This window comes from Pediculus humanus, genomic scaffold, assembly GCF_000006295.1.
Source record: "Pediculus humanus corporis 1103172107635 genomic scaffold, whole genome shotgun sequence".
In the NCBI taxonomy this organism is placed as follows: Eukaryota; Metazoa; Arthropoda; class Insecta; order Psocodea; family Pediculidae; genus Pediculus; species Pediculus humanus.
This window is the reverse complement of record NW_002987248.1, coordinates 375,085-387,971: the sequence shown is the minus strand read 5'-3', so window position 1 is coordinate 387,971 and position 12,887 is coordinate 375,085. Positions and strand designations below refer to the sequence as shown.

General features: G+C 26.6%; 2 protein-coding genes across 2 annotated transcripts; one reads left to right on the top strand and one right to left on the bottom strand.

The window, feature by feature from the left end:
• Positions 1–255: 255 nt before the first annotated feature.
• On the bottom strand, positions 256–5,414 carry Phum_PHUM262610 (uncharacterized protein; the record flags this gene model as incomplete). Its single annotated transcript, XM_002426559.1, has 9 exons — positions 256–308; positions 395–437; positions 528–662; positions 2,435–2,544; positions 2,617–2,683; positions 3,159–3,254; positions 4,137–4,465; positions 5,092–5,109; positions 5,408–5,414. The coding sequence occupies 9 exons, from the start codon at positions 5,412–5,414 to the stop codon at positions 256–258; spliced, it is 858 nt and encodes a 285-aa protein (XP_002426604.1).
• A 1,768-nt stretch (positions 5,415–7,182) lies between these two features.
• Phum_PHUM262600 (histone H1-III-1, putative) lies at positions 7,183–7,905 on the top strand (the record flags this gene model as incomplete). Its single annotated transcript, XM_002426558.1, has 2 exons — positions 7,183–7,684; positions 7,802–7,905. 2 exons carry the CDS (start codon positions 7,183–7,185, stop codon positions 7,903–7,905), a joined length of 606 nt encoding a protein of 201 aa, XP_002426603.1.
• Between the last annotated feature and the right edge of the window lie 4,982 nt (positions 7,906–12,887).

The window sequence follows — 12,887 nt, the reverse complement described above, 5'->3', positions numbered from 1 at the left end:
AAAAAATAATTTTTTTTATATAATTCGATTAATTTTTTACGTTTTTTACGTTTTTTTTCGGTTGTTTTGTTTTTCCTGTTTGTCTGTTTGTTTGTTTGTATACGAATAGGCGCGAATTTTTAATTTTACCTTAAATTATTATTAAAATTCTAAAACTAATTAATTAATTAATTAATTAATAATTTATTTAGTCTAATAAGCAGTCGTCGTCGTCGTCGTCATCATCGTCATCGTTGTTGCCACCACACGTTGTCGTCACACGTTATGATGCATAAAACCAAATGGATCTTCGCTATTCCATAAATTTGCTGGAAAAAATAATAATAATGATAATGATAATAAATTGGAGATTGGATTCTAAAAAAAAAGGTAATGATAATAATAATAATAATACCTTTATAATACATTTCTTTATGCATTGTCGGACAGTTCTTGGCCTGGAATTTAAAAAAAAAAAAATTTATTAATTAAAAATATGCGTGTTTTTTCTTTTTTTTGACGTGGAAGTAGACAGAGTGTAAACAAACCTCGGATTTTGATTGAAAATCGATATTTGTTCGAACGGTTCGATGATGAAGGTTTTGTAATGGTCTTGCATTGTTACCTAATGGCGCTTTTGGCGTCTCTTCTGATCCCTGCATTAATTTTCTTAATTGATAAAGCTGGAAAAAGAAAAAAGGAAAAAAAATTTTTCGTTATTTCTTCTGCTTTCATTTCCGGTTTTTTTTGTTTTGTTTTGCCCCCGTTTTCAACCCTTTCGTTTTTTTTTTATTCTTTTGACGGTTACTTTGCGTGTTGTCGATGTAATTGTCGTAACAACCAACCAACGAACCAACTAACAATTTTATTTATTTCTTCTGCTTTTATTTATTTTAATTTAAAATCCTTCGTTCGTCTGTTTCGTAATCGTTTTTTCTTTTCTTCTTTTTTTTCTTCTAAATTAATTATTTATAAAAATCGATTGTTTTTTTTGTTTGTTTGTCTGTTTTAATTCTGTTTGTTCGTCATCGTTTGTATTAAAAAAAAAACTTTCGTCTTTTTCCGAAAATTATTTTTATGCATAAAAAAAAAAATTAAATCCGCTGCAGAAAAATCGAATTAATTTTACTAGAAAGAAAAGAAAAGCACTAAAAGATTTAAATTTAAAATACTAAAAAAAAAAAAAAAAAATGTCGGGGAAGAAGAAAAAAAAAAACTTTTCCGAAAAAAAAGATTTTGTTTTTATAAGTTTTAATGTAGAAAAAAAAAAAGATTAAATTTCACGAAACGAGGAAAAAAAATTTAAAAAAAAGGGAATTTTTTTTTTTTTTTTTTTTAATGTTGGCACCACGTAATTTAATAATTTTTTTTTTTTGTTATTTTTCCAACACTGGTTTTTAGCACGCATAAACGAGTTTTAAAGTGTATTAATGTGATTCTCTTATCATTTAATATTTACTCTTATGCGTTAATGTTATCACCATAACCGATGATGATAAGAGAGAGAGAGAGAGAGAGAGAGAGAAATTTTTCCCCCTTTCGTTCCTTAATTTTCCGACCCGAACGAAATTAATAATAATAATAATAATAACGGTAATAACCAAAACATCGATTATTATTATTATTACTTTCACGTTTCAATCAATATCAATTTAACAACAACAACAACAACATTATAACCGTGGAAGTGGTAAGGGAGGAAAAGGAAGGGGGGCATGATGATTACGTGAACGGTTTTTTAAAAAAAAAAGAAAATTTTCCCAAAACGCCCGCTAGCCCCCCCTCCCCCGCCCCCTTCTTACACAACCGAAATCATTATTATTATTATTATCTATTCTTTTCTTTGTTTAAATAACTGTCTTTTTTTATTATCATTATTTCTTTTTTTTTTTTTTTTATTAAAACGAAAAGAAAAGTTTTTTTCCCCTCTCTCTCTCTCTCTTTCTCTTTCTTACTTTCTTTTATTAATTATTATTATTATTATTATTATTATTTACGTCACGGATTGTTTTTATTAACTTTAAAATCTTAATATAAATTATTTTTACTAATATTCACGAGTGTTTTTTATTTTTTTTAATTTAAATAAAAAAAAATCGGGAGCGGGGGTGGGGGGAGGGGCGGTCGAATGAAAGGAGGGTACAGGTAAAGGTAAAAAAATGGCGGGGGGAGGGTAATTGGAAAGGGTATGAAAGTTTTTAAAAGGAGAAGAGGAGGTGAGATGAGAAAAGGTCGAGAAAGTTTTTTTATTTTGTTGCATTTAATTAAACGAACGACGATGATGAATGATGGGGGGCGGAGGGAGGGAGGGGGTGGTGATGATGGGTACGAGTACGGGCAGGAGAAGGCTCGAGGTAGCTAAAGGTCAATCAAGGTTGGAATCAAGGTCATATCGTAGGAATTTTCTTGCCTCTTGTTTGGTTATGTAAATTGGTTTGTTAAGTATTATCCAGACGGCCGTTTCCCAACATCCTGGATGCGTTGTTGAACCCTCATAAGTCATGTAATGTTCCGTATCCGGAAGTAGACTCCTCAATGACAGATGTCTGATTGGAGTATAGGCACCTGGAAAACGATGACGTCATATTAATTTTAATTTATTAAAAAAAAGTAAAAATTATTAAAATATTTTTTTACCTCTATAAAGTACTTTGTTAAATGTGCTCGTTATTATTCTTAATTCAGGATTAGGTGTCTCCCCAATCTGTTAAAACAAAAAAAAAAAAAAGGAATAATTTTATTGGTCGATCATTTTTGGAGGGAAATTTAAAAAAAAAAAAAAACAAAAAAATGGCGTCAAGAACGAAACGAAACGTTATAGGAAAATGTTTTTCGTTTTTTTTTAATTAATTTTTTTTTTTTTTTGTTAATTATTATTATTATTTTTTTTGTTAAATAAATTTGTCAGGGACGTAGGCAGGATTTAAACTTAAATAAAACTTTATTTAATCCGAGGAAAACCCTTAAAAAAAAAAAACATTTCGTGTATGAAAAAAGGAAAAAAGTTTTTTTTTTTTTTTTTTTTTTTAATATTAAAAATTCAGTCACGATAATTTTTTTTACAACAACAACAACAACCTCCCACCATGTTGGTTTTTTAATTCAAAAAAATAATTTATACGTAAAACAAACAACAAACAACAAATTTCTAATGATAATAAATTTTTTTTCAGTTTTACCTGAACCATTAAAGAAATTCCAACGACTCCCTGAGGTTTGTGCTGTGCTTCTGACATGTTATGATACAGCTCGGCATTAAATCCGTATAATTGAATCTGTAAGTATAAAATTAATGCTTGAATAATTTACGATTTGAAAAAAAAGAAAAACCGGAAACGGTTTTAAATTAATAAAAAAAAAAAGAGGAAAAGTGCGCAAACGATGAGCACCCAATTTTAAAAATTTTCTTTTTTTTTCTTTTTTTTTCGATGCGAAAATTTTTATTTATTTTTTAACCGATTAAATCGATATAAATTATAAAAAAAAAAAAAGTAAAGAGAGAGAGAGAGTAAGTAATAATGAAAGAAATAAAAGAAAGAGAAAGAGAGAGAGAGAAAGAAGGAGAGAGAATTGATTTAAAGTGCTTACTTTCATTGAACAGATCAAATAAATCAAATATAATCTTTGAGGTGTAAATTTCTTGCTCTCTGTTTTTTTTTTTCTTCTGCTTTTCCCTTTCCTTTTTCTTCTTTTTCTTCTTCTTCCTTTTTTTTTCTTCTGCTTCTTCTTTTTTTTTTTTTTTTTCAATATAATAACCGATCGAAAATATATCATTCATTTTGTTTTTCTCCCTCCCCCCCTTCTTTTTTTTTTAACTTTGATTTTACTTTATTGTTTTTTTTTGTTTTTTCTTAAATAAATAAATGATGACTTTTAAAGAAAAAAGGAAACGGAAACCGAACGAAAGAAAATAGGAAGTAGATAACAATAATAATAATAAAAAATTTACGCACACACGCGCGCGTGAAAAAAAAAAAAAATTGAATTTTTAATATTTTTATTATTGGAAAATTTTCACTTCGTTTTTATACTTTGTTAATTTTATTATTATTATTATTTTATTACTTCTCCCCTTTGTTTTCATCCCCCCTCTCTCTTTCTCTCTCTCTCTCTCTATCTCGATTAAAGAAAATTTTTTTTGTTTTGTTTTATCTTACCTCTCCTGGAAATGAATAACCGTGGATTTGATGTTCGGATCCCTGATGATTTTCAATACCGTAATGTATGTAAAATTCTTCGAATTGATACCTGTAGGCTAAGGGTCCCCCGGATATATTAACGTGATGTTTCGTTTCTTTATCTATTCTAAAAACCAAGGATTGACCCGTGTTTTGTAGGGTGCCGCTAACTTTATGCTTATCCAAATGTATGTGACGTAAAAATGGATCGAATAAAAGTTTATCAGGTTCGACGTTTATCGGTGACTGTCTCCTTCCTTTTGTGCAAAGGTTCCATTGTGGATTTATCAATCCCCAAAATCCAGGTCCTGTTTAAATTTAAATTAATTATTAATTCGACTAACCGGAAATAAATAAAAAAAGAAAACAATTAAATTTAATGGAAAAAATTGATTTTTTTATTTTTATTTTTTTGTCATCTTTTGTTATTATTATTATTATTATTATCATCATCATCATCGTGTTTTGGACAAGGTTTTGTAGTTAAAAAACAATTTTCCATTGCATGACTTTATATATAAATCATATATTCAATCAAATATAATAATAATAACAAGTTGTAATAAAGTTTAGGGAGGAGTCGCGAATCGAACGATGAAAAACTGTCCCCTAAGTTTTTTTTTTTAAAAAAGGAAAAACGTAAAAAGATGTTGGGAAAAGTTGGAGGGGGGAAAGGAAGGGAAGGGAGAGGGAAACGTAAGAAAGGTCATCACGTATACAAAATAATTCGAATTATTATTATTATTATTACTTATCGTGATAAAGGGTCTTACGATTTCAAAAAAAAAAAAACTTTTGGCAAAAACTTTTTTTCCTGGTCCCTCATTGTTTTTTTGTTGGGGGAGACGATATTACAAATTATCGGAAATTGATATTATTATTATTATCATTATTATTAATTTTTGATGTAAAATTTTTTCTTCCCCCCCCCCACCCCACTCCCCACGCCCGACTTTTTGTTTTTGTTTGTGGGATTAACGATTTTTTTTTTCGAAACAAACGAAAGAAAAGAAAAATAACAAGTGGCGACAAAATGACAAAAACGGCGGCGACAAAATGGCGACAATAAATTCGTACAGTTTTAAATAATAATAATAATAATAATAATGATAATAATGATGATGATGATGATTTTTTTTTTTTGAATTTGTTAAAGTTTAAATAAAATTTAAAATGATAGAAAAGAAAAAAAAAGAAAAAAAAGAAATTTTCTCTCTCCCTTCTCTTTCCTCTCTCACCCCAACACTCACCGCCCATGCCCCTCCCCCAAAAAAAAAGGAAAAAAATCTTTTTCGAAAAGGTTTTATTGTAAAAAAAAAACATTTTTTCGATGATGACTTAATAAAATAAAAAAAAAAAACAACTTGAAAAATTTTATTTATTTATTTATTTATGTTTGTTTTCATTCGCTCGCCTTAACGTTTTGATAAATAAATAAATTTCATAACTTTAGGGTTAAACAAAAAAAAAAAAGAAAATTTTATTAAATAAAATTTGATATTTTTATTTATGTATACATAAATCATTTTTACATGAGAGAGAGAAAGAAAGAGAGAAAAAGAACAAACAATAAAGTTGAAAAAAATTTTTTTTCTTTTTTTTTTTTTTTTTCAAAACAAAAACAAACAAATAAAATTTTTATTTATTTATTTATTTAAAAATCGTTTGTTTCATCATCATCATTATTATTTTTACAACTATAAAAATTAATAATATTTTATTAAAATAATAATAATAATAATGACAAGAATCAAAAAAAAAAAAAATGATAAAAATACCGGAACACGCAGTACAACTAACTACTTTGTTTTTTCTTTCTTTCTCCTTCCACGTCACAAAAAAAAAAATTATAAAGTTATACGTTACGTCATCAATCAAAAAATGCGAAATAAAATTTATTAATTAAAATAATAATAATAATAATAATAATAATAATAATAATAATAATAATAATTAATAATAATAATAATATAATAATAAAGGTATGAAATATATCTTTTGAACGTTTCTTTCTTTTTTTCTTTCCATTTTATTTCTTTTTATAATTTAATAATAATTATTATTCTATCGTAATTTTCCTTTGACGTATAAATAACTAATTAATATATGTAAAAATAGACGTAAACATTTTATTAATGAATGAATGTGAGAGAGAGAAAGAGAAAGAGAGAGAGAGGGAGAAAAAAAGTCAAAAGACACGTTGAACGTGTCGTAACATTTTATACAATTTAATTTTATTTACTTAACTAAATATTATTACTAAAGGAAACAAACGAATAAAAAAAAAGAGAGAAAAAACGTAATAAAATTCTCCTCACTCAACCTTAAACGTATTATCATTATTATCATCATCATCATCGTCGTCGTCGTCGTCGCATTCGTCTTCGTCGTATTTTAAAATATTTTTTTGTAAAATTGAGAAAATTTTAACCTTTTCATCATCATCATCATTCTCGTCTTTTCAAAGCAAAAAAAAATTAAATAAAGGAAAACATTATCATCATCATCATCATCATTATTATCGTCATCATCGTTAACGTTTTAATTTTCCCTCTTTTTAACGTAATGTTTTCAATTTTTCCTTTTTTTTTAAATACAAATTTAAATTATTATTACGTAATTAATTTTTAAATTTTTTCCCTTGTTTTAAATAATTATTATTATTATTATTATTATTAAATGACGTCATCACGTACTATCACTCTATTTTTATTCATTATTCTTTTCGTTCCATAAAAAAAAAAAAAAGCATTTTAAAATTTAAATATTATTATTATTTTAACTAAAGATATTTACACGTCATTTCATAGAATAATTAAAATCTCATTCGTTTTATTATTATTATTATTTGTTTACGTAAATTTTTTTTTTTTTTTTTTTTTTTTATGTATGTAAAATTATTTTTTTTTAAAATTTTCCCTTTTTCGCGTTTCGATATATCGAAAGTGTAAAAAAAAAAACCAAAAAAAGATAAAAAGAAAAAAAAAGAAAAAAAAAAAGGAGAAAGAAAAGGATAGGAAAGGATATGGAAAAGGAAAGAAAATTTTCAATGTCGGATATAACGGACGTTAACGTATCCCTTCGTCCATCCGAACTCGTAATAACCGCCATATCGAATTTACGCGGCGAAGTCGGTTCGTCGGCAAAGGAAATAACGAATTTCATATCGGAAAAATATGATATAGAAAAAGAAAAAGTCACAGAACCCGTTTGCAGAGCATTAGAACGCGGCGTTCGTTTCGGCGTTTTATCAGAGGGGAAAAAAGGTTTTTATCAATTGTACGATTTTAACAACGGTTTAAAAGATCGTAATAATCAGCAGAAGAATAACGAAGTCAGCACGAGTACTTGCAATAATATTATTAATAATAATAATACCGGTAATAAGAAATTTGATTTCGCCGAGGTAAGAAAATATGGGAGGGGTAAAAGAGTTACGATAAAACAACCCCCATCCTCGTGTAAGAAAAATAATAAAAATGGTGAAAATGGTAAAAATAAAAGGAAAGGAAATGCCGGACGAAATGGTAAAAGGAAAAAGAAAACAACAAATACAACAACGCCAACGCCAACAGCACCAACAGCACCAACAGCAACAACAGCAAACGGAAAAAGGAAAATGGAGAGTAATAAAAAATTTCAAGAATCCAAATTGTTAAGAGGAAGGAAACGTACGAAACAAAATAAATTAAAACAGATTAAAAAAATTCAACAACAAAAACGTAAAAAGAGTAAAAACATCACGTAGTTAGCAAAAGAAGAAGATGGAGATGGAGATGGAGAAGAAGAAGAAGAAAAAGAAAAGCGAACGGAAATAGCGAAAGGAATTTAAACCGGAAACGCGAAAAAACACACTCGAAAAGAAAAAAAAACAAGAAAAACGTTTTTTTTTTTTTGGTTTTTTTTTTTGTTTTATTCCGAAATTATTATTATTATTATTATTATTATTATTATCATTGTTACGTGGAAAAATCAATGTGTGAAATTTCATGATTCATTATTATTATTATTATTATTATTATCAAAATTTTTATAGCGTACAAAAAAAAAAATTTTCGTTTTATAGTGCTATAAATAATTTTTTTTTTTTTTAAATATAACACGTTAAAAATTCCGAATTTGTTTGTTTGTTTGTTTGTTTGTTACATGCACGTTTTCTCGGTTGTTCTATATTCGATTCGATGACAAAAGAAAATTTTATAGTAACAAACTATAAATTTTATAGTTAAAGTCATTCGTTTAAACTATAAAAACAAAAAAATAAAAATTTTTTAAATCGATTTAGAGTATGAAATCATCATCATCATCATCATCATTATCATCATCGGTGGTTTTTTTTATAGACTAACAACCATAAATTTTTTCGCTATAATTTTTCCGCTTTAAAAGGTGATGAGAGGGAGGGGGGAAGAAAAACTTTTTTTTTTTTTAAATTTTTTTATTTATTAATAATTAATTAATTGATTGATTTTATTTCGGCGAGAGGGTGTGGGGCGGGTTTTTTTTTTGTGTATCCACCTTCCCCCTCCCCGCGCGACGTTTTCACGTGATTTGGTTTTTATTATTCATCCTTAATTAATTTTCTTTTGTTTATATTTAAAAAAAAAAAAAGAAAAGAAAAGTTTAGCAGAAGACAAAAAAAAAAGAAAAAAATTTAAAAGTTTTCGTTTAAAAAAAAATTTTTCTTTTTTTTATTTTTTGCTCTTTATTTCTTTCTTAAAAAATTTGTCTTTCCCTTTTTTCTCTCTCTCTTTCTTTTCTTTTTGTTCTTATCCCCCCCTCTCTCTCTCTTTTTTTTTTGTTTTATTAATTAATTCGTTGTCATTTTTTCAAAAAAAAAAAAAAAAAGTTGAATTGTCGTGTTCAAAAAAAAAATGAAAGGAATTTTTTTTTTTGCGGTTCGTTCTTCATTACTTATTTTACAATAATAATAATAATAATAATAATAATAATAATAATAATTAAAAATTTGATCGTTGTTATGACAACTAAAATAAAAAAAGAAAAGTTTTTTTTTTTTTTTTTTTTTTTAATGGAAATCTCATCATCGTCATCATCATCATCGTTATTATTATTTTTTTTTCTTTTAAAACTTTTTTTCTTTTTTTTTTTTTTTTTTTTTTTTTTGTTCAAACGAATCCCAATTTAAAAACTTTAAAAAAAAAAAATTTTAATAATAATAATAATAATGATAATAATGAATGAGAGAGAGAAAGAGAGAGAGAGAGGGGAGAAAAAGAAAAAAAAAAAAAGGAAAAAAAAAGTTTTCATAAATTCTTATTCACAATTCATGACCGGGATGACAATACAAAAAAAAAAAAAAAAAATTCCGCTTGTCTCAGACATAAAGAGAAAAACGATCACGTGTTTTTCCCCCCCACCCGCCGTCGCAAACGATCACGTGATCGCGCCAAAATTTAAAATTATTCACATCGGTATCAATATTAAATAATAAAAAAAAAAAATAAAATCGATAAATCATCATCTTCATCGGTTGCCGATTGATAAACTCGAAAATAATTTAATAATAATAATGATGATGATAATAATGATAATAATACGTAATTAAATAGCATTAATAAATAAATAAATACATAAGTTTATTATGTTTATTAGAGTGTTTATTATTAATCCGTAATAAATAATTTTATTATATTATTATTAATAAACTATCGTATAATGGATTTAACTATTCTTGACTTTAACAACGTACGGATAATAATAATAATAATAATAATAATAATAATGATGATGATGATAATAATACGTATGTTATAATGAAAAGGAGGTTTTATTTATTAAATAATAATAATAATAATCCTTATTTTAATAATTACTTTAAGATAATAAAGAATATTAAATACCTTCAACACGAAAACTTTTTTTTGTTTTTGTTTTTATTTGTTTGTTGTCTTCTGCTGTTTTTGCTTACGTCATAAAAACGGTAAACAATGAGAAAAATTTTAAAATCGAAGAAGTCGATTTTTTTATTTTTTATTAAGAGTTTTTAAGTTTTTTTTTTTTTATTAATAATATTGTTTGTAGGATCGTGATGAGAATTGTTTGTTTGTTTGTTTTTGTGGTTGTTGTTGTTGTCTCGGAGGTGGTGGGTGAGAATTGGTGAGTTTTTAATAATTTTTCGTGAGTTTAATTAAACGAATTTAATGAGACAAAAAAAAAAAAATAGGAAAAACTTTTTTTTTTTGAAACTTTTCCAATTGTTTCAAATCTTTTTCTTTTTTCTCCCTCCCCCTCCCCTCACCTCACCACTTCCTCAAATATCATCCTATCTAATCGTCACACCCTGGATGAAAATGCGATTCGCGCACAATCAAACACACAGAAAGAATTAAACTTAAATTTTTTTTTTTTTACTTCATTTGGCAAAAAGTTTTTTTTTTTTTTTTTAAAATGTAATAAAGGAAAAGAACAAATTTTTTTTCATTAGTTAAAAAAAATTAATCAAGAGAGTTCAAAGTTCAATTGCCATTTTAAAAGTAGAAAAGATAATTTTTATTTTAAAGAGAAAGAAAGAGAGGAAAAGGAAGGGGTAAAAGGGTTTTAAAAAAAAAAAAAGGGAAAAAAAATTGAAAATAATTAAAAGATTTTAAGAATTTAATTTTTTTCTTTTTTTTCCGGGAGGAGACGGGAAGGAAGGAGGGATGATAGAAGGGGGGAAAGGGTAAAATTGGCAAAAGGAAATTTTAATTTTGTCATGAGAAAAAGAAAGAAAAATGAGGGGAGAGATTTCGAGGGGCGGGAGAGGCGAATCACATAACGAAATTTTTTTTTTAATTTTGTATATTTTGTGGTTTTTTAAAGATTTTTCCAGAAGGAAATTTTCTCTTTTTTTTTTTGTTAATATTGGTACTCCTGTAAAAAGAAAAAATATCTGTCGTGGACAAGAATTATCAAAAACATAACAAAAACCATGTGACCAAAAAAAAAAAAAAAAATCAAAAAATTCGATTTATTTTAGTTAATTTTACGCTGCGAGAAAAAAACGTCATTTTCAGAAAAAAAAGTTTTCATCTGGAAAATTCCATACCCCCAAAAAAACAAAAAAAAATTTTCTTGTTTTTCTATTTCTTCCTCTTCTTCTTTTCCAGTAAAAGATTATAAATAGTAATAATAATAATAATAATAATCCGATGGAAAATCGAATCAACACTAATAACAATCCACACGATGAATTTTTACTTTAAAAATCGTAAACAAATCCGCCATATTTTTTTTTTACAAAACCGGAAGTAATCGCGTTCTAAATAGTAGTGGTAATTTCAAATAAGACGATGACGAGAGGGGAGGAGGAAAAAAAGGAAACAAACTCGACATTTTGTTTTTTTATTCGGTTTGTTTGTTGACACAAAAACAAACGTTGCGTTTTTTTTTTCTGTCTTCCTTTTCCCCTCTTCTCTCTTTCGTATCACCGAGTGAGGGGGGGGGGGTTTTGTTCCCTTTTTGGAAAAAGTTTTTACGACGTGAAAAAAAAAAAAAATTTAATTACTTAAGCCTGGCTTTCAGTTTTTCTCCAGTAATTAAATTATTCTTTTTTTTTTTTTTTACAACATTAGGCCTATTAAATTTAGGTTTTTTTATTTTTTTGATAAATTAAATTAGTACTCGTTAGTCAATTAAGGACCTTTTTTTAACCATTTCCTACGTAGGTGTTATTCTCGGACTCGTTTACCCTCCCCCTCTCCCCCTCATTTATTTCTCTCGCCCCTTCCCCCCCCTAAAAAAAAAAAAACGAAATCAGATCTCATCGTAAAAAGGCGATGATTTCAAAATAAAAATTAAATATCATAGTTTTATTAATCATTATTATTATCATCTGGGAAATTCCAACGTTTTTCACCCTCCCCTCACTCCTCCGATCCTTTCCCTCCGGTTCCCCCTTAAAATTTGATAAATAATGTAGTCGTTACAATTGTTTTGTTAAATCGAAAAAAATCGAAATTTTTTTTTTGTAATGACGTCCTTAAAAAAAAATTTTCTACGATTATTTCTCCAGTTTTTCTTTTTTTTTTGTTTTTCCAGAAAGTTCTCCTGTAATGTGATTTGAAAAAATAAAATAAATTTTCCCGATGTTAAATAGCCCCGTGCAAATAACAAACAACAAAAAAAAAAATTTTTTTTTTTTTTTTTGTAATTTGAACTTTTTCAAATTATCATTTTCCAGTCTCTTCCAATTTTTTTTTTCTCCAGTTTTTATTCTTTTTATTCATTCATCCGTAAGGAAAAAACAAAAACAACAACAAAATGTCTGGAATTTTTTTTCCTCTTTTTTTTTTTTATTTTTAAAGTTTATAAAAAGAAAAAAAAAAAAAAATTTCACATAAAGAAATTGACTTTTTGTTTCGATTTTTTTTTTATTTACTAAACATCCGGTTTATTAAATATATCTATATCCGGAATTTAAATTTTAAAAAATTTTGGCGCCATTTTTAAATTTTGGTATGACGCTAAAATTAAAACCTCAAAAAATTTTTTCGTCTTTCAGATATCGTCCGAATTTTTATTATTTCCTCTCCCACTCCCCCTCCTTTCTCATTCCCTTTTAAGGGGGAGTTTTTCCGATACCAACCTAACAAAAAAAAATTATTATTATTATTATTAAACTTACAGAAATTTTTATAACGCGTAACGATTATAGTGATTGAAGCGGGAAAACGCATACATACAAAATGGCGTCGGTTGTTCGTAAACGATAAATCAAGAAATGGGGGG